Consider the following 27,639-nt stretch of genomic DNA (forward strand, 5'->3'; position numbering starts at 1 on the left):
TTAACAACTTTTAAAATAAAATTTATTTTTAATTTTAAGACTTTTAAGATTTCGTTTTTATTTATGTATATTATATGAGCATGTGAAAGAAGGTTCCCAGGGAGGCTGGAAGAGGGCATCAGATACCCTGGAACTGGAGCAACAGGTAGCAATGAGCAACTTAGCATGGGTGTTGGGAACCAACCCCAGTCCTCTGGAAGAACAGCATGTGCTCTTAACTGCTGAGCCATCTCTCCAGCATGTATTTTTTGGCTTTTTAAAAAGTATGAAAATCAAGGCTACATACACCAAAGAGACAGAAAATAACATTTCAAAAAGGTACCAGCTAAGTCTTTTATGCATAAACATCATTCCTCTAACTATCCAGTACATATTTATAGTGAGTGAGACGTCTATAAAGAAGAGATAGCGACCCAAATTCTTACACTCATTTCAAAGGGCACCGTGTATGAAAATAATAATAATTTAACTATAAAAATGCTGATACATTCCCAGAAATATAAGCTAGTGTCTTTTCCTTCCTTCCTTCCTTTCTTTCTCTCTCTCTCTCTCTCTCTCTCTCTCTCTCTCCTTCCTTCCTTTCTTCCTTTCATGTTTTTATTTTTGTTGTTTCTCTTGTTTTGTGATACTCAGCTTGAGCCCAGAGCCTCTTACATGCTAGGGATGTGCTTTCTCACTGAGGTATCACATCAACTCTCTGTTTCAATTTTCTTGGTAGACAAGAGTCTTGCTAAGTCAGCTGGACTACCCTTATCCTGTAATCCTTCTACCTCCAACTTGAGAGAACTGAGACCAAAGGCGTTTGCCACCAGGCCTGGATCTATATCTCATGAGCAGCAAACAGGGATGAGGGGCTGACCGGTCATCACAGGTTGAAATTTAACTCACGGCATTCTCCTCTCAGTGAGGAACTGGCCGTAGACCAACACAGCACATACCCCAAGCAAGAATATGAAAAGTTTCATCCCAGGGAATCACACTGGGAAAACAAACTACTCTTAAGGGGAAGCTACATGCCCAGCTGTAGATGGCCAACAGGAAGTGAACTCAACAGTATCTTTGGAGGTTCTTTGTCTCATAATGTTGTATCAGGGGTTTTCCTTTTTTTTTTAATTATCATATACATATGGTGTATTTTTTTCTTTTTCTTCTTACTCTACAGGGCTTTGTGTATACATTATGACTTCCAGTTTAATGTTTTTATAGGATTCCTGAGTGTGCAAAACAAGCAGGTCTCTTTTCTGTGTCTTCTCTTGGTTTTTTCCCTGCTGTTTCTTTTGTCCAGTTCTGATGTGCCAACTTTTGTTTTATGCTTTGTACTATGCCATAGCATCATATCATAACCCCACAGCAACCTGTTTGTTTTCTAATGAGACAGAAAGAGGGTGGAAGGGGCGGCGAGGAGGAGCCGGGAGGAGGGGAAGGGCAAGGATAATCAGGAGCTATTATGTGAGGAAAAGTAATCTGTTTTCAATAAAAGGAACGAAGATGTTGATTTATTCTTAAGTAAAATTTGTTTAATTTGGGGGACAAAAAAAATGTATGCAGAGGCTGGAGATATGACTCAGAAATTAAGAGTACTTCCTGCTCTTGCAGAGATCCCAAGTTTGGTTCCTAGTAGCCACACAGCCTCTAGCAACTGTCTCTAACACCAGTTCCAGGGAACCCAGGGCCCACTTCCCACTTCTTAGGGTACTAATGTTACACACACATATATGCAGATAAAACATTCACACCATAAAATAAAGGTAAATATATCCTTTAAAATGAATGTATACAGGCATCATAATGCAAGGTTAAAAAACAAAATAATGTATAAATTGAGCAAAAAAAAATTGAGGGTATGCTGAGTGCTATATTATTTTTTTAGCATGCAAAAGTACCAGAGCTTGATCACTAGAAATGATAGAGAAGGAAGGGAGGGAAGGATGGGTGAAGGGAGGGAGGGAGGAAAAAGGAAGGGGGCTGAAATGAGAGCCTAGTGCTGAATGTGTGAAAAGCAACAGTTGCCACTAACCCAAACTCAAGCTGAGCTGCAAGCTCAGCAGCCAGCGAAAGAGAAAATCATTCGGAGAGCACTGGAGAAATAATGAGTTTTTCATGGGCTCCAAATATGTCCCTATTACTCAACAGCATTCGAGGAGAGGTCACGGGCTCTTAGACTTTTTTAATAAGCTAAAATGAAAAATGTTTCCCACTCATTTGAATAGAGTCAAAAGCAAGAAGTCTTAATCATTGCCCTTGAAGGGGGGGGGAGGATTCTATTTACTTCTGAATGTCCATCGGTGTCTACATGCACTCAAGGCTGGGTCAGTTCACTTCATCCAAAGCATCATTGTGTAGAAGTAACCGAACATGGGTTAGAAATGAAGTGTGTGCCTTTCCTTTATAACCTCTCTGCCATTTCAGTACGGTGTTTCCCCTGTGTCCTACTTAACATATAAGAAGACATGGTTGTTATTTCTAGAAGCCACTACTGGGAAAGACTAGTCGAGAGAACAATAACAAGGTTTGTGGAAAAATTAATAAGAGTTGCTGGGTGGGGGCAATGGCATTATGCTTATTGTTTTCTTAAGAATAATAACCAAAAAGGAATAAATCAGAAGGATTCAACAAATTATTATTACTATACTTGTGATACAGCAATAATTAAGAAGTATATAATAAAATAACAGATATTACAATTTATTTCTTTCGGTCAGAGAGTAAAGGGAGGGTATGAGTCATTTGAAAGACAAATGCATAGACATTTTGAAGCCTTAAAACTGGTAATGCTGACTTGAGGTTATTAAAGAATCCCTTAGCTTCTCACATTTAAAAGTCATTTAAAATATTCAGAACTTTTCAAAATACTGAAATGTATTTGGGGTTCAATCTATGCGTAAGGAACATAATAGTGACAGCTAATTTGACTGTGACACACATAATACTTGACACATACAGGTCATCTATTTATCTTGCAGTCTTGGTTGGGGAGGAAATTTTCGGAGAATGTTAACAGTCTGGAAAAGGGTAGTTCTCATAGATGACATGGAGAACAAAGGGGTAGCGTGCCAACAACTATTTAGTACCAGGCAGCAGGGCAGATGCTCTCTACAAGAAAATGGTTCGTAAATATGAATTGATCTTTTATTGTGTTATCATTAGGGTTCTTTCCTTCAATTAAATTGGAGCATCAACATTTGAACTGTCAAGTTTTGTTCATGAGCTGGCCACTAACAAACCAGCAAAAACTTCTTGGCCAAAGAAAAACAGAGAACATGATTTTAAGATAATTTCGTGATTATGTGTAATTTCCATGGTCCCCTACGATAAACTAAATTCTGAAAAAGTCATACTTAGTTAGCATTTTACTGTCACTGGTTAAGATTATGAAACTCAAAGCTGTCATAAGCATTAACTGGGTAGAAGGAACGAGACAGAAGTAAATACACCTCTCAGGGACTCACGATTGCACGCCTAAGCAAGCCGCTTGTGTGGCTTACAGACTAAAATGCTGTAATAATTTGGCAACTTTCTTCATAGACAATACATTTTAGAGTAATGAAAATTATTTTTTCATACTCTAATTAGCCTGGTGACTTTCCAGGCACAGTCAGTATACATGTGTACAAAATATAACACCCAGAAAAATCAACCCTGTTTTTCTGATTCTAAGTGGATTTCTCTCTCCTTGTTCTATACCATACATTCTAACAAGCACAGGTGTGAATCCCACCAAGGCCACTCCTCAGTGCCATAGAGTGACACACTCCGATACCCACTGTGAGTCTTCACGTGCATATCTTAATGCTACCCATGTCTCCATTAAAGCACTTCCAGAGTATAGTCTACTCCACTGGCCACTGGCACTGCTGTCTATCTGCCTCCTCTGTCTGTTGAGGCCTCCAGATATGCAAGCCAGCATCCCTGGGCTCCTTAGCAGGCATCCTTTTCCCCATTCCCACATCCAAGCAGTTGTCTTTCTATTCAGAATGCATCTTGAGTGAGTCTGCTAGTCTAAGGTCTCCTGCTCATGCTTCCATACCATGCAATGCACAAGTGCTCTCTTAAATCCCCCCCTCCTCTTGAGTGCTGCATAAACCTGGAGAAGCGATGTAAACTTTCCACTGATTTTTAGATCCGCTGTCTTTCTTAAGACTACTCAATAGCAAAATATGATGATTACAAAATTTGTTGAGTACTTGTTATGTATTAGGATCTACTGAGAGTATCTCAAAGAGTTCAACTTATTGAAGCCTTACAGTATTGTGAGGCAGTGGCTGTGGACAGGTAGTTGAGGACACAGAGGCTCAAGGTCATAAGGCTACTAAGATTATACAGCAGCAATCAACAAAGCTGGAATTTGCAATACATGGCTGTTGAGGCAGAGAACCTGGGATACTTAGTGAGTCAAAGCCCAGTCCGCAGGATTGGTTTTAAAACCGAGGGCAGCCAATAAAGCCAACAAAGTAAACTTGTTGGCTTCAGGGACCTTAGTCTTAATCTTTGCTCTGTCTGAACAACATATACCAGTAGGGATATTATAGAGATTTAAAAATGATTCATAGGAAATATGTTCATATGTCTATATACATATACAATGTTATTTATTTCATGTATGTGTGCCACTGCACATGTGTCAGGTAAGAGGATAACATGTGGGAGTCAGTTCTGTCCTTCCAGCAAATAGGATCAGGGGATTAAATTCAGGTCTTCAGGCTTAGCAGCAAGCACATTTAACCACTGAACCATCTTTCCATCCTTCATTTATATTTTTAAGACTATAGATTATTTGAAAGCGGTAATGATCTGTCCCTTTATATGACTTTCTAGAAATTTTCATGTTTCTTGGTGAATGTAACATTTGAAGTTTATAGTAACTTTTTACAAATCAAAAATTACATCAAATTCTTCCAGGTTTGCTGAAAAATAGCTTCCATTGTCGTAAGTATTCTGAAAAGGGCCCTTTTGATTGAGCATGAAAACCATCAATACTAAAGGTTTAGCAGTGACTTTTCCGTTTTTTCCAGTGATTCAAGACAGAAAAGGTTCCCTAAGCATAGAATTACATATCTGGCCCTGGGATTCTAATGTGGCAGCAAAAAGTAATAAATCTGAAGAGTTCGGATTGGAAAGCAGTGTAACGGCTTCCAGTGTAAGCCTGAGAGAGCGAGAAGAAATTAGACCATCGCCATTTCAAAAGCTTTTCAGTAGTGAGTTTTGGGGTGTTTTTGATATTACAGTATCTCCTGCATGCTCTTTGGTAACAAGAAATAAACTCTATTATTACCAATTGGAAATTACAATAAATGATAATTTAGCTTTTATTGGTTGAATTTAAACTTTTATTCAACTCTTGGTTTGACTAAGTGGTTTTCTCATCCTTCCAAATTCTAAAAGCATGAAACTTGGCTTTCTAAATCTTTAGTTCAAGCCAGCTGGTGTTCTGCAATGTTCTAGCTCTTTGTTATCCATTAAAACAAAACAAAACAAAACAAAACAAAACAACAAAAAAACCCAACTAATGTGTTTATAAGATCTGAGAGATAGCTCAGACACTAACATGCTTCATGAATTTGACCCTCAGCACCCATGTAAAGAGCTAGTTACAGTAACACACCCTTGTAATCTCCAGCCCTGGAGAGGAAGAGCTTAGAACACTGGGGCTCACTAGGCTGCCAGCCTACCTTAAGAACAGTGAGGTCCTTTATGCTTCAAAACAATATGGATGGGCCAGAACAATGGCTCAGTGGGGAGAGACACTTTCTACCCAAGTGTAATGAGCATCTTCCCCAGGACTCCCATTGTAGAAGGAGACAAAGGACTCAGATGAGTCTCCTCTGACCTCAACATTCATGCTTCCCATCTCCATATACACATATTAGATAAAGAAATGAAATAAAAGTTAAAATGAACACAGGGTAGGTGATTCCTGAGGAATGACCCCCACACTCATGCGCATACTTCATATCACCCACACATGCACGTGCACTCACACATGCCCTCAGATACCTCGCTGCAAATATGCAGCACATAATGAATGCTTGTAAGATACTCATGGCTGATCATTATCGCTGTTCCTTGAAAATGGCCCAAACCCTTTGTGACCTTCCAATTACCTGGAAACGGAGGATTTGCTGGAGTCTTTCCTTCATCTGATGACACCGCTGATCCACTACTGAATCCAGCAGGGACAATCTGCCCAAAAGACAACCCAGAGTATCTTCAATGACATCCCGGTTGTCACTGTCCTCTGGGAATGCTTGGGAAAACAAGTTCTTGTTCTTATCCATTTCTTCAGACATTTCCTTAATGTCCTTGGCAAGAGCCTAGGGTTGATGAAAGCCAAGCTTCACCTCATTGTTTGGACTTCTGTAAATCAAGTTATCATCCCCTGGGAAATCCAGGAAACCTTTCACTTACTAACAACTACACTTAGACAAGCCGAGTCTCCTTCGAGAACTTCTATAGGTCACAGGTAAGTTGTTCTAGCAGAGATTTTTCTCAGAGACTTTATATCATTATATAATAAAAATATGCATTGCTAAAAATTAAATTAAAAAAAATAAATGCTGGTTAGGAATTCAGTTCTTATAGTTTGTGTTTCATACAGGGAGGATTTGAAATGTACAATAACCCAGAGTTCTCCATTTCTCCTCCTCTTGAACTCACATTAAAAAGTTATAAAAATGCATATCATACATGTCTTTGAGAGCTTTTATGTTTAAAAAAGTCTGTCCCACACTATTTTTCTTGGAAACACACCATAGCATTTTATTAGAGCTGTCTTGTTCTTGGTATTCCATATTTGTAAATATAATTACTCGTTACTAATTGTAATTGCTTTGAGATTTCATGCATGGACAGAAATTGCCAACCTTACCTCCTGGTTGAAGAGACAAGCTTCTGTTTCTTCTGGCAAAGGTGCCGTGGCTACAAATAAGCGCTCCTCGACGTCATTCAACCAGGTGGAAGTGGCTGAGACTCCGTCATATAGCTTCTGCTCCAAGTGAATGCTCTGTCTGTCTGTCCCTCCACTCTGGGGAACACAGAGAGACACGCAACACGCAGAAGACAATCAGTCTCCATCCAGGTGTAATGCCACAGACCTGGAACCCCAGCTCTCGGGAACTGAAGACAGGAAGATGAGGCAGTTAAGCTCATCCACAGCTGAGAAGTGAATCTGAGGGCAGCTTTGGCTACAAGAGACCCTGCCTCCACCTCTCCACTCCCAACTCATCTTTTAGTCGTCATCATCATCATCATAATAATAATAATATTAATACATTTCAGTATTTTGAAGAACTATAGAGAAATAATGGAGCAAACGGATATTCAGGAATTAGCACCTGTAAGCTCCAGGACTCATCACTAGTGCTAGGCCTCAACAGTCATGGGCAAAGATGAAACAACTTTGCAAAGTTCAGATGAACAAGTCCCAGAAAGACAAGACCAAGACAAGTACAATGATGGCCCAGGCATACCTGTGATGACGCCTCCCCGAAGGCCTGGCTCAGCCCATCCAGCAAGGACGTCACTGAAGTCTTATCCTGAGTCTGTGCTTCCCCTCTGAATGGAAGTACTCCTGACAGGAGTCTGTTCGGACTACTGTAAAGCTGTGGGCAAACAGGGGTGGCTTACTTAAGAGTAGGTGAGCCATGCATAGTTTTCCAAGTTGGAGGTACACACAAAGTAGGTTATTGGAAGCCTTGTCCAGAGAAATGGGAATTCTACCATACAGTACATCACTGTGTACAGTGGCCAGATCTAGTAACAACCATGATTTTTAATGATGGAGTAGGGAAAAAAATAATGGTAGAAATATCTGAACTTTTGTCTCAGCTACCCTGAAAATTTCTTCCTTGCTGTATCTCTGTCTTTAGAGAAATAAGTCCTCCTAACTCTCTGCCGGACACCAGTCTCCTTTCTTTTAGTATTCACCTCTTCTCTTCTAACTTCTTTTAGAATCCTCCCCCACAAGGACCATCTGCAGTACCAGCATTCAAATACGTTGGAGATGTCCCCCAATGAAAGTTCTATGGCTTTTCAAAAATACTTCACTCTCATTTGATCGTTTGATTGATTGATTGATTGACTGATTGACTGATTGACTGAGTCTGACTATCCATCATCTCGTGAGAATTTCAGGCCACTCCATCCTGCAGTTTGAACATCTCTTACTCGGCATATCTTTGTCTCTTCATTGCTGCAGTCTTAAATGATTTATCTGTTATAGTGGGTTTTCACCATTATTTTAACTTGCTCCCTTTTGGATTCCTGTTTGTGGAGTGGGACCTCCCATAGCTACTTATTTCCTCAAGAAAGTGTGAAATAGTTTCTGGGTTGGGTTACAGATTTGCAGAAGGTAGAACAGTATTTAACCCCAAATCCATAAAAATGCTTCTGCCAAGGGGGCATTAACTTAAATACTCTACAAGTAAAGAGATGAAGAAAAATCCCATTGGAGAGACAGAATCCACTGACCCCTTGAGCTATTTAATTTCAGCGCCCCCCCGCCCCCCGCTCGATTGTGTTAGCTTTTTCACTTGAGAGTAGTAAGTATATCTGATGTATAAAGTTTCCAGTCAGCAGTTGTGAAAAGGAGAGACTTTGAAACACACATATCTATACCCCAGTTCCAGCATTGCTTCTTCAAGATCATTAGATCCTGAGACTGCCATCTCCCTTTCCTAAGCCAACATTGTCTACAAAGTGAACATAAGGCCTCTCACATCTAAGTGTTGCTAGACATGCTAAAATCTAAGTGTAAAACAGGCTTCTCTCCCCTTGACAGGGGCTCTGGACCTCTTATCTACTTCCTGTTCACTCTTCATGCCAGAGGAAAACCAGTGGTTCCCAAAAGGAAGTTTCCTGATGCAAAACAGGCTGTAAAATAAAATGGACAGCTGAAACTTTCTACTTGTAAGATGAAGGTCAGGAATATGAACCCAAACTTGGACAACACCCAGGTGTCACAGAAGCATGATGGTAGGACAGATGGAAAATGCTGGATACCAACACTTACAGGAAATGCAGTTCTCCACAATGAGGTATGTCTTCAGTGCTAGTCATGCGGGTGCTATGGCCTGAGTGGACAATTAGTGGAATAGTGGGCTTAGGCTTCTAAGGGGCAGGAATCTTTTTAGGTGCTTACATCTCAAAGAATGGAAAAATACTGTGGCATGAAGGTAAGCTGGAAGTCCGACATCCTGAGGTGATCTACCTCAGGAAGTCTAGCTCCAGGTGTGAGAAACATTTGACTAGGGGTGTAAGGAAGGGTTCAGACAAAGATTGGAGGTCTGTGCAAAAGACATTGAATATCAGTGTCAGAATGAAAATGATTCTGGCACAAAAAAAAAAAAAACAAAAAAACAAAAAAACCCAAGAATGGCGTGCTATCAGCCAGCGCTGATGGCAATTCCTGCAGACTCGTTGGCCAGAGGAGTGCAAAGAGCAGAAAGTGAAGCCTGCTAGGAGGTTTTGGAAAACGACTCTGTCAGAAGAAATGCGACAGTCTGTCACCACAGACCATCTCTGTTCACTGATTCGTGTCATGTTGCCTGCCTTGACAGTTCCTGTCCATCTCTGTCTAATTATCACCCTTTCCTGAACAGCTAGCTCCAAATGATGACAACAGCAGATTTTTCAGGACCAACAGTAAAGACTCTAGGACTTACCCCACTGGGGAAAACTTGCTGTCCTCCAGTGAGCAAGGCAGACATTGCTAACTCATTGCTGAGCCCTGGGACTCTGCCCCGTGCCCCTCTGAGCCACAGCCACTGTAGGCATCAGGCATACCTAGATTCCTGGCTTGCTCATTACCCCCTTTAAACTCTCCAGTTCCTCTGACTTCCCCCTTGGTTTCCAGCCTCTGCAAAGACTGAACCAATAACTATTACTTTTCTGGAACTTTCTGTTGCCTTGGATATTGTGTGCATGATGGAACAGAGCCCAATATCACACGATATCCATCCCAGGAACCGGCCTTACAGATGGGCCAGCTAACTGCCCTACCTGACCATCAGCTTCTTTTGTTCTCAAGACCCTCTAAGGCTCCAATATGTTTCTCATTAAAACCTTCTGAAAGCATTCAAGACTGGAAGTAACAGTGGGAAGGGGGCAACCCAGCAGTTAAGTTTCAGATTTGTGGAAATCCTTTTTGATATGTATACTCTAGGTTTGAAACCATAATTTTCAAAGTTGAAAATTAAATTGGACTTTTGTGGTTCATGCTAATAAAAAATCAGATATTAATCATCTTTGGGAAAAATATAGAAATCAGATAAATTTTCACATACAAAGACATTGTGGGAAATGTGAGGCATGCCTTGTGAAGCAAAATACAAAATGAATAACTTGCCTTATACTTATCTCAGAATTATATAATTCATTCATTATACTGATTATTATACAGTTCTACTCCCATAGCATAAGCTGTGTATCTCCTCTATCAGTTAATATATTAAAGCTAAACAGGCAGAGCAAAGGGGTTCATGCTCGCATGCCCAGTGCCTAGGAGGCAGCCGTCCTAGGAGCAGGCAGCCCTCAGCTACATTGCAAACTCTAGGGCAACATGTGGAGCAGGAGACCCTGTTTCACAAGCCCAAAGGGAAACAAAGAAATGAAGAAAATGTTTGATACCACTTGTTCTTGCTCCTGTTCCAGAATATTCTGTAGTAGCTTCTGCTTGGCACTAAACTCTTGGTGTAGGCTTTCCCACTTCACTCTCATCTGGTCTTCAGCAATCCCCAACTCCTGGGATAACACATCAGGTTTTTCACTATTAGAAGAATAAACAGTCTAAGTTTACAATGTGTGCAAACCGGAAAAAAGAAAACAGAAAAAGAAAAAGAGGGGGAAGAAAGGGGAGAAAGAGAGAGGGGGAAGAGGGAGAGAGAGGGGGAGAGGGAGAGAGAGGGAGGGAAAGAGAGGGAGGGAGGGAGAGGGGGAAGGGAGGGAGAGAGAGAGAGAGGGAGAGGAAGAGAGAGGAATGGAGAGAGGGGGAGGGAGGAAGGGGGAGAGAGGAAGAGAGAGGGGGAGAGAGGGAGAGAGGGAGAGGAAGAGAGATGGAGGGAGGGAGAGAGAGGGAGAGAGAGGGAGGGAAGGAGAGAGAGAAGGGGAGGAAGGGAGAGAGAGAAGGGGAGAGAGGGAGGGGAGAGAGAAGGAGGGAGAGAGAGAGAGAGGGAGGGAAGGAGAGAGAGAAGGGGAGGGAGGGAGAGAGAGAAGGGGAGGGAGGAAGGGGAGAGAGAAGGAGGGAGAGAGAGAGGGAGGGAAGGAGAGAGAGAAGGGGAAGGAGGGAGAGAGAGAAGGGGAGGGAGGGAGGAGAGAGAGAAGGAGGGAGAGAGAGAGAGAGGGAGGGAAGGAGAGAGAGAAGGGGAGGGAGGGAGAGAGAGAAGGGGAGGGAGGGAGGGGAGAGGGAAGGAGGGAGAGAGAGAGAGAGGGAGGGAAGGAGAGAGAGAATAATAGACTGATAATCTATTTGATATTAACAGACCTGACCTCAAAAATTATAACATGATTATCTTACTTGTGGGCTTATACCTTAAAACATGAAAAGTTAAAATAGAAATACTGAGACTGTAACATATTTTCTTCCTACATCTAATCATGAACACAGGAATATTAAAAACACATTGAAAATGGCTAAGCATGAAATAAACTATAGTATGATCATAGACTAGGATCCTTTGATAATCAGCCTATAAATTGGTTCAAAATTGAAAATTGTTAGCCTAATGAGAACTTTTACCATAAAGAATATACAGGATATTCGGGCCACGCTGTAGAGGGACAGGAGATGAGGGGACAGATGGAAGATGTGCCTTGAGGAGGACGGCAAGAATCCCAGGTCCATTTAAGGACAGGAGGGACCCCAGGTCTATCTGAGGCTGGGAGCAGGCATGGGGTGGGGGTAGGGCGATGGTAGAACACTTGCCTAAGCATGCCTGGGCCCTGGGTTCCATCCCCAGCATGCAGAAAGCAGGAACAGGAAGCCAAGTGCCTATGACAGCGGTTAGTGCTGGAACTCAGGGTAACCTGGGCCACATCTCTCTGAGCCCCAGTTGTCATGACATTCACATGCTACACAGTTTTCAAAGTTAAATAGAACATACTTGATGCCTACAGCTCTATGTGATGAACGGCTACCATGTGGAGGTTAATGGTCTGCCTGTTGACATACATTGACCTTAAAAATTAATGTTGAAAAAATGCCTCTAATTGAATGTTGTTTAAAAACAAAACAAAACAAAACACACTTTCAATAGAAAAGAAAGGAGTTTGAAACTTCATATGAAATGAAATCTCTTTATTATATTTTCTTCTGCGTTGGTTACAATGGCCTCATCTCCAGTGTTTGCATGAAAATTCATATCGAGCCAAGGGAGTAGTTACCATTTGTATTCTTATACTTCACCAATGACACATATAAAAATAGCAGCGAGTTAGTTTTACATCAGAAATTCTCTTTTCATTTCTCATGGGGGAAAAAAATTTTTTTTAATGTCAATGAATTCCAAGCTGGTTTTCCTTCTTAGCCTTAGAAATAACCGGGAACTTGACAGAAGGTGTGAACTGGACTCAGTTACACTGAAGGGCGATTTTTCTTGACAGAAGGTGTGAACTGGACTCAGTTACACTGAAGGGCGATTTTTCTAAGGAGTTTGTATAACCATTGAAGAATTCCGAAGTGGTTCAAGATCTTGAACCACTCTTTTAAAGTTAATCTTCACAGAAAGCTACCATGCAAGACAGATTTCTTTTTACACGAGTTTAATATTTGAAAGAGCAACTAAAGCAACTTGTAGATGTTTATCTGTTGTCTGGGCTCTAGCCAACGCTGAAGGCCAAGGAGAAGGGAGCAAAAAACAACAGCAACATTTTTTTTTTCTTTTTAACCACAAGAAACTTGCACAAGATTCCCATAGCTCTTTTGTGGAACCGACTGTCTGCCAAGCAGACGGCACTCACTAGCTGTCTCCTTCTCAAAAGCAGAGATATAAATAAAGGGCTTGAGAAACTGTAGATGTGCGAATGCCTCAGAGCTGCTTAGTGGGTAGTGAGAGAAAAGACACGCTGCTCTACTAGCCTAGACGAGCGTCCCCTTCATTTGGGGCTTTGCTGCTGATGTATTTTAAAGACCTTATCACGGATCTTTCTAAACTTGGTGGACGGTAGCAATTATTTCAGCTTTCACAGATTTGGGGAGACCTAAATGTCAAAACTACGCATCCCATAATATCTGCAATATATCAACACTCAGAATCACGGAGTCAGTGTTGAGTAAACTACAAAAACACTTTAGTAGCCACATCTGTTATCTCCAGTGATCCATTTGAATACAATGTGTTGTTTCAATTCACAATGTTCCTCAGCTTCCACATGTAAGATTTCTGATACCATGTTGTAATTTTTTTCTTGATGCTAGTAGGTACTCCTGCCTTTTCAATTATTTGACATTATAAATAATATCTTATAACATCTTTCTAACATCTACTCTTTTTTATATTATTTTGCTGAAACAGGGTTTAGAATCAGGAAACAAAGCACAAGGAGAAAGAGCCAAGAGAAACAAGCAAAGACTGCACTCAGACACTCAGGTCTTTACTGACCCCTAGGAACAAAAGGTGCTTCCGAGCTGGGTGGTGCTGCACACACCTTTGATCCCAGCACTTGGGAAGCAGGGGCAGGTGGATCTCTGTGAATTTGAGGCCAGCCTCATCTATAGAGTGAGTTCTAGGGAAACCAGAGAATACCTGTCATGGCAAAAACAAATAAAAGGAAAGGGTTTTCTTTGTATCATTATCAAAACATTTTGTCTTGATGGTTGCTCCGTATTATCATAACTCTGTAGGTAAGCAAGCCAAGACACCCAAGGTCCGTGGTTCAAGTCACAGGCATACCCCACTGGCTGTAGCCCTGTTACCTTTCCAGCTTGCAAATAAAAACCTCCTGTTGAGAAGTCTAGTCGAATATTTCATCTTTCTGTATGTAAGACTTTCAAAGTGTCCATTCCAATCCTACTCCCCAGGATAAAAAACTTTATATGTAGGGATTATAGGAAGAAAGCTGTTTGGAAGTCTACCACTTAGCCTGCATATACATCCTTTTTATTATTATTTTTACTTCTTAAGAATATTCTGCAGGAGTTCTCAAGAGGAAAACACTCTGATTAGGTATAGTCATCAGTTGGAAATATCACAGATGTGATTTGATAACACATTTGACTCAGAAAATGATATGTGTGCTGGGCCTCCAGGAAGGCAAACTCATTAGTCATTATCAGCAGCCATTTTTCTATCTGCACAGCAAAATGCTTGGCAGTGCAGAGACATTTAATATCCTAAAGTGAATGGGGGGGGGGGGGGGGCGGTGTCAGTGCCTTGTGTGGAAAGTAACTATGGAGCAAGGTGTTCCGTTTTTTTCAAATGACAGAGAAACACGAGAAAAGGAAGTTGCAATTTCAAAACATACCCAAGGCCACCTGAACCTTCTGCGGTGGAATGTTGGGTTAGAATCTCCTCTCCACGGCTAGCTACTGAGCGGAGGAGGCTCTTCTGCTCGGCCAGCTCCTGTTCGAACTCCTGCACAAACGCAAACGTTATGGTCACTTCAGAGAGCAGTTGATGGTGGCTGTCACCGTCACTGCTTCCTTTCCTCAGAACGTAAGGAGGGCTCTAATAACTGTAAATCTGAGCACAGTTTAGGCAAATACTCTTGTTCTGATTAAATATACTGAAAAAGCAACAGGAACAGAAAATTTTTGCTGGACAACAGCGCCCTCATGTGGTGAAATATATTCTTTCCTTTCAAAGTCAAAGCTGTCTCAGACTAGCCAGGACAGACTCCTTACAAACATCAGTTCAGGACAGTTAAACTTGATTATCAGCCAATCTGAGTTGCGTGCACTCACAGTAAGTGAGTTTACACTTTGACATGAGAAGGTACTTATGTATTCCTTTTACACTGAGTTAGTTTCCTTAAAAAAATTAATCGACTGAAATCATTTGTATCACATCCATTTACAATTGGGTCTTGTGAGGAGTCTACTAGAAAATAGGAAACACATTTCATTTCTTTGGGGAGAAAAATGCATTTCAGAGCTTTGCCCATTCTCAGAAGCCTTGCTGGGGCTTTTGTGTTATAGTAAAATAGAAGCAAACATTGCATCAAAGAACTACTCAAGACCCATATCCATGCTGGGATGTGGATCCCAGGCCTGGCCTGGGTTCCGTTCCCAGCATTGAAACCAGAACAAAACAAAACTCATGTCAACAAAACCTACGGTCACAGAAACACTGCCCGCAAGCTCTGCTCATGGCAGAGATGCCCACAGGAAGGTGGAAAAGGCTTTACTTTTTGCTGCTGGAGGCTGCTCTGCCGCTGGTGGGTCCTTGTGGTGCGGGCTTGTGCCAGCCATTCCTGCACGCCGGGGCTCTGGGTGTCTGTGAAGTCAACATCGTTCTCCTCTTTCTCTTGTGTGACTCCCTGCTTTGAACAAGATAAGACAGGAATCAGGGGCCACACTGAAAAGTTGTTTCTCTGCCGATGAAATGAGCCAATTCAAGCCAAATAGATTATATGAAGTGTAGGTTTATTGGGAGGCTGCTCTGGGGCGGGCGAGTTCTCTGGCCCCAAGGAAGGAGGAGAGGGAAGTTGCCATTGAAAGGGAGACAGAGGAGATGATGGTAAAGGAGAGAAAAAGTGTGGGTGTCAGAGGGAGGAGGAGAGAGAGAGGGAGAGAGACTGAACAAGGAGACAAAGAATGCTGGATTATACAGTGGAATGGTGCCCAGCCCCAGGGCTGGAAAGTTTAGGGTTGGGGGAGGGGGAGGAGTATGTCAGGTAGGGACTGAAGGATGCTGGGAGAACCTGGAGGCCAGGTTTGCTTTGGTACCTACACTATGCACCTCAGTCCCTTGTCCTAGGGTTGAAACCACTCACAGGAAAACCTCACCTCACTGGAAAGACAACTCCTTTGGTGTAGTTGGGATAATGACTTCATCACCATCATTGCACTCCATTAAAAAAGTGATGGTGACACAAGACTTTGAGACTTTTAGGAACAAGAGTAAGCAGGTGATTATGTCCAGGGTTATTTCTAAGGAAGCCCATTTTTCCAGAGTAGTCTTCAAGTATTATTCTAAATTTTTTCCACATAAATATAAAACTCAACCCTTTTATGAACATATTAAAATCACACAAAGGTAAAATGCTACCCAGATAATCATTACATGTCAAACTTTGTTGTCCCTCCTCTAAAAGCTTCGCCCGGCCAACATTTCTCTCATGTTATCTATCCAAAATGGGCACAGTAGCAAGTCCTTGCTTCTTAAACAGTTTTTGTTTTTTTGTTTTGTTGTTTTTGTTTTTTGTTTTTTTTTTAAAGGTTATCAACCAAAGAGATCAACACCTTTGAGAAACAGTAAATCCACGGTTGGGTTCACATTCTAGAATTCAAGAAGAGCAAGACATGAAGGTTAATGCTGGCTGTGGACTTTGGCTGGGTACAGGGCACATGGGAGAATAGGAAGGCATAACTGCTCCTTGTGTCTGTTAGGTCTTGAGGGCTCTGCCAAAATCCACAGTATTAATCTACCCATGGATTAAAAATCGGGGTGGACAACTGAAAAGAGGTGGAACAAGGAGAAAAGCAGCCCACCGGGAAAGGGTCATTAGTGGCATTTGAAGGGTACTTTTTCTTTCCTTGCCTGAGTTTTAAAGCTTTGCCTTGCCCTTAAGCCATGATATCTTTGCCTTGCCACTATCATTAGTAAGTGTGTCATTGAGTCAAACTTCTGAAAACACAAAGCAAAAAAACCAAGTCTCTCATTCCCTAAAGTTGTCTCCATCAGTCATTTTGTCACAAGGCGGCAGAGCTTAATAACTTGCAGCAAGGGCTTCCAAGATGGCTGAACATCCTTGGCTTCCCCACCCCCACCCGCCCCAGCCTTGCCTCTTCAACTCTGTTTTCAAGAGTTGCAGGAAGTGGTCAACCTCGGAGGGGGCTGGGGCGATAATCACCGGGACACTTCAAGAGGCAGGAAAGCCTTAACTCACCCCAACCCCGACAACACTACACTCATAAGGAGGCAGCACTAACTGGATTCAGGACATTAAAAAATTAAAATTAAAAAAGGACATCAAGTTGGGAGAGATGTTATAAGGGTCCTGGGACCTGCTGAGGAGGGGAAATAAGAAGCAGACATGATCGACACTGTACACTCTATGTATGTCTAAAAGTTTCAAAGATGAAGCAAAACTGTAAGAAGCTATAAAAATTAAGAATATAAAAATGCTTATAAAATAAATTTATAAAGAAAGTAGAAAATGGCTCCCAGCTCCACCTATGAATCTCCTAAGACTTGAATTAATTCTAGGACTCTTGATTTTTGAATGTATGTTATTCAAAAAGAGCTAATTATATACGTCTGTATAATAAATAGTTCCCAGTAGCCTGGAGGCAAAGGCGGGTGTATCTCTGTGAGTTGAAGGCCAGTCTGTTCTACACAGTAAGTTCCAGAATAGCCTGGGCTACATAACAGAGAAACCCTTTCCTCTGATAGTTGCCCCCAGTATTAAATAGCTCCTGTCCAAACAAGAGTCTTTCAGTGCCATTAGAATTAGCAAAATAAACTGGGTGACAGTGGTGCATGCCTCTAACCCCAGAACTCAGGAGGCAAAAATATGTGGATTTCAGAGTTCAAGGCCAGCCTTGTCTACAGAGTGAGTTCTAGGACAGCCAGAGTTACACAGAGAAACCGTGTGTGTGTGTGTGTGTGTGTGTGTGTGTGTGTGTGTGAGCCGGGGTTGAGGGGTACAGGAGAATAACATAGTCAAGTGTCAGCTAACTGTGGGCACAGTGCTTGCCATTCTACAAATTCAAAAAGTGTCCCTGGGGGTTTTAAGGGACTTGGTGTGATAATTACAAGTGACAATCCCAAAACATGCTGCTTTCTCCCTTCATCTCACCCCCCCCCCCCCACACACACACACACACACCCTCACCATTTCCTTGCTGCTTTGGGAGTTTGGCTAGGGACGAAACAAAAAAGCAGTCACTTATCACCCAGACAAACTTCTTGCCTTATTCTAATGGGATGTCGAAGGCCCACCTAGCCTCATGCTTCACACTGAGACCCGCTGAGGATTCAGAGCCTGAGTATATGAAGAAATAGATCAGATTATATATATATATATATATATATATATATATATACAGTTCACCCTTTAAATACATATGATGCATGAGACACTGCAATTGCAGCTCAGAGTTCTATGCGAGAAGCAACCAGAGAAGGGCCTGGGTCAAGACCCAGATAGCTAACAAATGCACCAGCAAGGCTGAGTTAAGTTGGGGGAGGGAGTGGGGGGGCAGGAGGTAAAGGGACAGAAAGTGATGGGAAAGGCTTGCTAGGCTGGTCTGTGAGCACTGTCAGAGGGGAAGAAGTTCAGGGAGCATGGAAAAGTAGAAAACCTGGCACAGATCTAGGGGAGGGCATCCCAGAACTGGAGAACAGCTACGACCCCCTATGGCCCCAGTGTGGCCCTGTGAAGAGACGTAATTGAGAACCAGCATGGAAGAGGCCTTTGTGGCTAGAGTCTGGTGAGGCATCTACCTGGGTCATCTTGCTATCAACCCTGAGACCAACCCTTCCCCGTCCCTTGCCCCAACCCCAAGTAGGAAGGCAGATAAGATAAGAACTCAGCCTTCCAGTTCTGCAGCTTACACAGAGGCTCTGCCTTTCCTCGGAGTCCTGCACTCTTACCCACTGCTCCAGGGAAAGAGCGTTGGGTTTCTATACTTGTGTTTTCTTTCCTGCAATCCCATGATTCATAGTTGTGCTGGCTAGTTTTATGTCAGCTTGATACAAGCTAGAGCCATCTGAGAGGAGGGAACCTCAGTCAATCGAGAGAATGCCTCCCTAAGAAAAAGCTGTAGGCAAGACTATGGAGCATCTTCGTAGTAGTGATTAATATGGGAGGGGCAACCTGCTGTGAGTTCTCTCGAGTGCTATAAGAAAGCAGGCTGAGAAGCTCATGCAGAGCAAGCCATTAATCGGCACTCCTTCATGGCCTCTGCATCAGCTCCTGACTCCAGGGTCCTGTCCTGAGTGAATTCACGCTCCCCACGATGAAGTGTGATTCAGGATACAGAAGCCAAATAAACTCTTTCCTCTCCAAGTGGCTTTGGTCATGGTGTTTCATCACAGCAATGGACACCCTAAAACAATGGTGGACTTAATGAGATGACAGACTACATCTTTATCTCTGTACCTTGGTTTGACCACTCTGTGGTGAAGCAAGCTATCAACATGTAGAAGATGGGGCTGGAGAGATGGCTCAGCAGTTAAGAGCACTAACTACTCTCCCAAAGGTCCCGAGTTCAAATCCCAGCAACCACATGGTAGCTCACAAACATCTGTAATGGGATCTGATACTCTTTTCTGGTGTGTCTGAAGACAGCTACAGTATATATATATATGTATGTATATATATATATGTATATATATATATATATATATATATATATATATATACATATATATATATACATATATATGTATATATATATATATGTGTGTGTGTGTATATATATATATATATGTATATATATATGTGTATATATATATATTTTTTTTTTTATTTATTTATTTTTTTTTTTTACAAATGTAGAAGGTGTAGTCTCCGACCCCACATGAGCTCCTGTGGTCTGAGCACGTATTTCCTTTTCCTTTGGATCCTGGAGAAGCCAGATCAGGTAGAACAATGAGAGTGTCCTTGGTCTAAAAGATGCTATTTGTATCTTGCAACACGTTTGGAGTAGGTGACTCATCACGTCTCATTCTCCTCATTCTCTAAGCATCCCCCCTTCCCAGGAATTTCTCCCAAAGATAAATAGTGGGTTTCTGGAAAGTAGAGGTTTAGGTGAGTGGGGCTCTAGCACAAGAGACTGGAGAACACTGTCACTGCAGAATCTCAGAGACCCTGGCTCACTCAGGCCAGGGAGACAAAGCAGATTAGATGGAAACTTTGCAGGATGGAACAAGACACACAATGGCACCTCAAGGAGCCAGCACACCAGACTCAAGTCCCCAGTCCCAGCCATTCTAGCTGAGAAAACACTGGTCCTGGCTGTCGGCTTCTTTGCCTTCTCTCTTGGGGTCCAGGCTGCTTCCTGTCTGCTGTTTAATTCAGCCAGCCTTTGTTTCCCAGAGTGCATCCAGAAGATCCCTTACAGACTCCTCACAGACCATAGGCTCCACTCACACTTCTACGTTGGTTCCCCTCCTTGGACTTCCAGTGTGTCTTGTAAATCACCAAAGACAGGTTGTGCTTGTAAAAGATGCCGATTGGAATGTGAGTTCTCAGAACCATTTCTACACAGATGGACTTTCAGGTTCTAAGAATTCATCTGTCTGACTGAGCAAGTCCGCAGCTTCAGATTAAACAAACAAATGCACAGGAAACTCGCTTAGACTGTGTGTTCTGTGTTCTGTGTTGTTATATCTGGTAAAGTTTTCTGACTCAGTCATTTTGAAAGCTAACACTTGGCCCTCGGAAAGCAAAACTGATTAAGAATCCAGTTCATACTTCAGTTCTTTCCCCCTTGGAATTGAGGCAGTCCTGGCAAGAGGAATGCAAACCTGGAGATGACAGCTTTCCCTCTGCCACAGGAGGAAGGACTCAGGTAGTTTCTGTTCCTAGAGACCTGCTGGGTAGAGCCACCAGGGATGTTTATTTTGGGAAAGTAGGGCAGTCACCACCTTTCTTCCTAGAATACTCCTTGGAAGAGCAGAACCCTGAAGATGCTAAACCCGAGATGAACCATTTCTTCATAAAGATGTTTGCTGCCTATATAGGGTGACCTTTACATTGCTCCCATCGCTGACCTGAGCACCTTATGAAGAGAGACAGCTTGCCATTCAAGAGACTTTCAAGTGTCTTTAGGTCTGCATTCCCTTGTGTTTATCCAGGAGAAATGGAGAGACTGGGCCTTTACTGATATCCATGCTGTTGCACAACAAAATTAAGTAAGAGGCCAACAGATATTACACTGACATGTATACAACAGCACTGAGAAAAACGGGTTAGGAGTGGAATTCAAGGTCACAATAAGTGCTGAGATCTGCAGGGCATTTGATTGTATGGGACCAGAGGAAGGGTATGAAGGTAGAAAAAGGAGAAAGAAAAGAAGGGAAGGGGAGGAAGGGGAAGAGGGAGGGGAGAGGAGAGGAAGGGAGGGGAAGGAGGAAAGGGGAGGGGAAAGGGAGGGAAGGGGAAGGAAAGTGAGAGGATGAGAAAGGGGAAAGCAGGGGAGGGGAGGAGGGGGAGGATCAAGAGGAGGAAGGAGGGGAAGGGGAGGGGAGAGGAAGGGATAGAAGGGGACTGGGAGGGAAAGGGGTGAAAGGGAAAGGGTGGGGAGAGGAGGGGGAGAGGGGGGGAGAGGAGGGGAGGGAAGAGGACAGGAAAAGGAGGGCACCTTTCATGCTCAGATCCACATACTGGTCAATCAATGCTAACAGCAAAGCTGGAAACCCAGACCCAAGGCAGAGTGAAAATATACATGCCGATGTGTTACTGAAACCAAGCCTGCATAGATGTGTATTCAGCTCCAACATTTCCTCTCCACTGCCACACTCACAGAGATGTATGTGGTAAGTGTGTCACAAGTGCCATGCCAGCCCAGGCTAGGTAGCCATGCTCACCTGCATGTCGAGCTGTCTGTCATGCAGGGCCCTCTGCAGCTCTCCAAGGCTCCCTTTGAGTAGCCTCAGCTTCACCGCTAGCTGCTCGGCCTCCTCTTTAGTGTGAGCCTTGCCCTCCAACAGCAGGTTCTCATTGTGCACGGACAGCTGCGACAGGGCCACCACTTTCTGTTCGATTTCCACCAGCATGTTCTGGAAAAACACAGCAGGGACAGAATTCTCACATCTTGACAGCCCCTGTTTCTAAGCACAGCCTTCAATCGTCACTTTCCACAGTAGGCAGGTATCTGGCTTCTTCTGCTTTGAAGAATAAGGTATGTGCTTGGGGAGGGGCAGGGGTGCCTACATGTCTTACCTTCTCTCTCTCTCTCTCTCTCTCTCTCTCTCTCTCTCTCTCTCTCTCTCTCTTAAGTAGACACTTTATAATTAAAAATACATTGGAAGAGTCATATGGAAAACACATTTGGCATAGTGAACAAGCACAAAGAAAGGGCTGCTGCCCAAATGCTGCTCCATTATTAGTCTCATTACCTTAGCATTAGATTACTAAAGTTAGTAGAATTATCACACAACAAACTTCTTGTTGACTTAAAAAGGAATTTCTTTCAAACCATTGATCTTGAAGACCATGCTGCCTACTAAATTGCAATCCTCCTGCCTTAGCATCCCCAGAGATGAAATTATGGGTTTTATCGTACCACGATCAGCTTCTGTCATCTTCTTTTTAAAAATAGGACCCATTTTGATCTTATATTTAAAAATATTTTTCTCATCTCCATCACAAATATTAAAGTTTTTCCTCTAAGATTGAGACTAAAGAGAAATTATCTCTTTCTTTAAAAGTAAGATCTTTTATAAAACTGGGAAAAACAGAAGACTGAAAATAAATAACCATTTTATTTTTCTACATAAATTGTGTTGTTTTTTTTATGAACTTAGCCTCTAAACTCTTTGAAACAGAGTTCTGTGGTGGTTTAGATGAAAATGGCTCCCATAGGCTCATAGAGAGTGGCACTGTTAGGAGGTGTGGCTTTGTTGGAGGAAGTGTGTCACTGAGGGTGGGCTCTGATGTTTCAAATGCTCAAGGCCAGGACCAGTGTCTGTCTGTCTGTCTGTCTCTCTCTTTCTTGGTCTCTTTCCTTCCCTTCTTCCCGCCATCCTTCTCTGTCTCTGTCTCTTTCTTTCTTTTCCTGAGACAGGATCTCACTATGTAACCCTAGGTTATCCTGGATCTCTTGATGTAGTTCAGGCTAGCCTTAATCTCCTAGAGATTCTCCTGTACTGTCTCCCAAATGCTGGCATTAAAGATGGATACCACTACGCCTCCCATGTGACTCCAATCCTATGTCACAGCCAATTATAATTATGAAGATTTTTTTAATTCTAGATTTTAAATTCATTAGATTTTCTTTAACATGTCCATAACTTACTAGGGTCTAACTTTAAACTGGATTCATATCTGTATTTTGAATGATTTCAAATAAATATTAGATTTGAAAAATCAAGTTGGTTGATCTGTTTAGTTTCAGTGCTAATTCCTTTAAATGCTATGAAAACACATTTTACTGCTTTGTAAACGTCCTGAGCTGTACTGTCAGAATAGGGTCAGCTTTCTGTAGGCTTTGTGAATTTCTTTGAAAACATATACATCCGAAAGAGGGGTTGGCACAATAGCTTGGCTGAAACACTAGCTTGGGTGTTAATCTTAACCCCTAAAGGAAACATTTAAATTGATGCCACAACTTCTGACTGTAGAAAAGAGGCTAGGAATAATAGAATATGTTCCAACCCACTCGTTTACTCTCTATTATCAGGCCAGAGAATGATGTTCCTGGCACATAGAGAAACACTTAAAGCATTAAAGTGTGACCTAAATGATAGTGATCATTTGCCTGCATGTACATCTGTTCAACACACATGCATTGCCTGAGGAGGCCAGAAGGGGGCATCAGGTCCCCTGAGACTAGGGTTACAGATGGAAGTAACTGTGTGTGCTGAGAATTGAACTCAGGTCCTCTGGAAGAGCAGCCAGTGCTCTTAGCTGCTAGGCCATCTCCCCAGCCATTTGGATGAAAGATTTCAATCATATTTCACTCACATAGGAAGTGTAATATGTTAATAATCATGAAGTTTGATGGTGGACACATACAGGTTTACTGTTTCGTGCTATATTGGATCTGGAATGGCTCCTACAGGCAGGCATTAAGAGTTTGGTCCTCGGCTTGGTCCTATTTGAAGGAGATAAAAACCTTTATGAAACGGGGCCTTAGGGGGGATTTTAGGTACTTTGTTTAAGTGGATTGTGGATGCTTATATTTATCCTTCCCTTTCGTACCAAACAATGAATGAGCAGGCCTTCTTCTATGTGCTCTGCCTGTCTAAAACAGTGCTGGAGTGTATGGGCAAGACCTTTCAACAGTATGGAAACAAGCCTTTCTGCTTTTTAAGTTGATTATCTCAGGGATTTCTTTTTTATAGTAGCAAGAAGTCAGCACCAGTATCTATAATAAATAATAACAATAACGACCTCTATGTAAGGCTAGGGTTATAACACAGTGATGGGGCCCTTGCCTAGCAAATGAGGCTCTTAAGTTTGGTCCATGCTATTTCTTGAGAAAAGAGAAGAAAAGAAAAAAATGCAAAGAGGGGAGGGAGGGAGGGAGAGAGGGAGGGAGGGAGGGAGGGAGGGAGGGAGGGAGGGAGGGAGGGAGGGAGGGAGAAAAAAGACACATTGACGTTGACAACATCTAAGGAGCTGGGGGGCTAACGCAGTAATAAAGTGTCTGGATTTGATTCCCAGAATCAAACCAAAGGTCAAACCAAGCCCAGAACTCTTTTCTGGAACAGCTCTTAGGTTGTATAACCTTTAAGGACACCCCCCCCCCCAACTTATGTCAGTTCTTAGAAACCTGACACGGAGGGAAGCACACTGCACCTTTGGAAAGACAGCAGACTCCCTGGTTTCCTAACACTGGCTTCTCAGGTACCGTGTGAGGACTGTGTTCAAAATGGCAACAGAGCACTCTTGTGGGCTTCCAATTAATTACATTTATTTCAGTTTGACTTACTGATACTACTTCTTCTTATTTAGTTCACATTTCTTTGGTCAGTTGGTTATTTTGTTTTGTTTTGTTATATTTTGTTTTGTTTTTTGAGTGCTGTCCTGGAACTCACTCTGTAGACCAGGCTAGCCTGGAACTCAGAGATCCACCTGCCTTTGCCTCCTGCATGCTGGGATTAAAGGCATGCACAACTACTGCAAGGCTAGTTTATATTTCTTTTTAGCCATTAAATACAGACACTATAAATATCCTGGTATCTATAGTTTTATAAAATGGTAGTCAAGAAGCTAAGAGTTTAGCCAGCCTCAGTGGTCTGCACTCCCAGCACTGGGGTGGACTCTGAGGCCAGCCTGTGTTACATAATGCATTCTGGGTCAAGAGGACTACAAAGTAAGACTTAAATAACTATAAGAGAAAAAAGCGTTGATATCAAATACTAGGATTACAGACTTAGAGATGTAAACCACTATGGTGAAATTCTCTTTAAAAACTATTTTCAGTTCTGTTTTAGATCTTTTTTTCCAGTTATGTGACTATGCATATGTGCACGTGAGTGCAGACCCTCGCCCAGAGGCACCGGATCCCCTGGAGCCGGAGTTGCAGGCAAGCAGTCACCTGATACGGATGTTGGGAACTGAGCACAGATCTTCTGGAAGACCAGGGATCACTCTTACCTGCTGAGCCATCTCTCTAGTCCCTCAATATTTTTAAAGACGAGATACCACTGGCAATGTTGATAAGAACCAATTCCAGATTTGAATTTTATTTTTGCTGTAATGATGGACTCTGTAAATATGTAAAGTCTCAAACTTGTGGAAGCTCATATGTCTATATCAGGACCTTATGGGTATATTACCTGCATTTTTAAAGTGTCCTTCACGAGGTAGGCACATGTCCTTCCCTTCATCATGTAGAGCAGTGGCTCTCAACCTTCCCAATGCTGAGACCCTTTAGTACAGTTACTCATGTTCTGGTGACCTCCCCCAACCATAAAATTATTTTGTTCCTACTTCATAATTTTGCTCTGGTTTGATTCATAGTGTAAATAGCGGATATACAGGATAGGATATCTGGTGTGTGACTCCTGAAGGGGTCTCGACCCACAGGCTGAGAACCACATCACTAGAGCATCTTTGTACCTGGCAGTCCACCAGCTGGGCATCCATGTCCATGGGCTCCTGGGATGTACCCAGTGCAACATCCAGGGTAGCCTTAGTGTTCAGCAGCCAGTGGTCCAGCTCATCTGCCTCGCAGCGGTACCTCTGCAGAGCCTGCTCCTGTCTCTGCTCCTCCAGCTGATCACTTAGCTTCTCCTGAGGAGAAAAGGAGGGGTTGGAGGGAGCACTGAACACTGGGAACTTAAAAGGTCCCGTATAACAGAGCGACATCCCTGGCTGCACACAAACATCTAGGCTCAGACTACATCTGAGAAGACTAAGTTGGGGTTTCTGTGTCTCAGCATTAGCATGTGATGAGTCCCCTCTGCCCCTCCCTCCCCCCACCATGAATGTATGTGCCCCAGAGTTGAACGAGGCATCCTCAAGATTCCTATAGAATCTGGCAGTCATGGAAATGAGGGAATCAGTCAAGGGTTAGAACCAGACAGTGACAGGAAGCAGTTGGCCCATGACAACAGACACTTGCCCTCAATTTCAGCCAAGGTAGGGCATGCTTGGGACAGCAGCTGACTAAGAGATATCAACTCCACATAAATGAGCAACAATTTAGGCGGTTAGTCCTGTGGAAAGGAGCAGCTAGGTGTACTTGAGTTGGAATAAGGCAGAAACACAGGGTTTTAGGCTAAGTATCAAGTTTTCTCAATTCATGCAAGTAATTCATGCTGAAACATTCAGGCCAAACTTATTCTGAAAACCTACATACACTTTCCATAGAGTAATGGCAATATGATGAAATGAAAAAGTCCCCTTTAAGTCCTTCAAACACCTCCTTTTAAAAACTGTATCACTAGTAATTGTCATTATTATTTTTAACATGTATTTAATTTTATGTGTAAAAGTGTTTTGTATACACATTTATCTGAGCACCATGTGTGTGTGCTGAAAAGGCCAGAAAAAGACTTCCTGGAACTGGCTGTGAGCCACTGTGCGTTTTCTGGGAGCTGGACTCAGGGCCTCTGCAATGATAGTGATACCTCTTAACGACTCAGGTCCTGTCTCTGGTTCCAGATCTTAACACGGGGACTAGTTAAGTAGGAAAACAATATTTTAAGCTTATGCAGAATATGGAATAGCTACACGATTTGCTGGATCTTGTGGCTAGCCAATTTACAACGAGCTTACATCTTCAGTATAGAACAATCATATATGTAATCATGATGGAATCAGTAGTAAATAAAATAATATTCAGTGTGCATAAGAAATATATCGGGGCCAGGCGTGGTGGCGCACGCCTTTAATCCCAGCACTCGGGAGGCAGTGGCAGGCGGATTTCTGAGTTCGAGGCCAGCCTGGTCTACAAAGTGAGCTCCAGGACAGCCAGGGCTATACAGAGAAACCCTGTCTCGAAAAAACAAAAACCAAACAAACAAACAAACAAAAACAAAAAGAAATATATTGGGGACATTATGATCCAGAGATAAGAGAAGCCAGAAGCTCTCAGAGCTCATCTGAAGCCCACACTCAAATGAATTGCAGAAGTAGCTGCATAGACATCGCATGTGCCAAAAGCCAATAATTATAGGGAAGAAAATATAAAGAAAAGAACAGCTGATTTTTACCACATATATCATTGTTACCAAAGACTACCTATTAAATAATATTTAAAGCAAATAGCATAGGCAACAGAAGTAAAAAAGTATTTTCACAAGTTAATATGCCTGGATTGACTAATGGTGAGCAGGTTTATGCCTCACAGAATGAATTCTGTTC

The 27,639-nt window shown here is 42.5% G+C and overlaps 1 protein-coding gene across 23 annotated transcripts in view; it reads right to left on the reverse strand.

Moving 5' to 3' along the window:
* Window positions 1-27,639, reverse strand: part of Syne1 (spectrin repeat containing, nuclear envelope 1) — a 530,501-nt gene that overhangs the window by 126,806 nt on the left and 376,056 nt on the right. For 13 of the 23 annotated variants that reach the window (NM_001347711.1, XM_017314046.2, XM_011243093.2 and 10 more), the window contains 8 exons: window positions 25,891-26,064; window positions 21,690-21,881; window positions 15,337-15,471; window positions 14,455-14,564; window positions 10,624-10,762; window positions 7,467-7,598; window positions 6,866-7,021; window positions 6,102-6,311 (listed from right to left, as the gene is read on the reverse strand). In NM_001347711.1, the coding sequence (NP_001334640.1) occupies window positions 6,102-6,311; window positions 6,866-7,021; window positions 7,467-7,598; window positions 10,624-10,762; window positions 14,455-14,564; window positions 15,337-15,471; window positions 21,690-21,881; window positions 25,891-26,064 (1,248 nt within the window). Of the gene's footprint in view, window positions 1-6,101; window positions 6,312-6,865; window positions 7,022-7,466; window positions 7,599-10,623; window positions 10,763-14,454; window positions 14,565-15,336; window positions 15,472-21,689; window positions 21,882-25,890; window positions 26,065-27,639 lie in introns of those variants that run through there. The other 10 variants (NM_001347732.1, NM_001079686.1, XM_017314047.2 and 7 more) reach the window with 3 other exon arrangements.

Source organism: Mus musculus, chromosome 10 (genome assembly GCF_000001635.26).
Source record: "Mus musculus strain C57BL/6J chromosome 10, GRCm38.p6 C57BL/6J".
Taxonomy (NCBI): domain Eukaryota; kingdom Metazoa; phylum Chordata; class Mammalia; order Rodentia; family Muridae; genus Mus; species Mus musculus.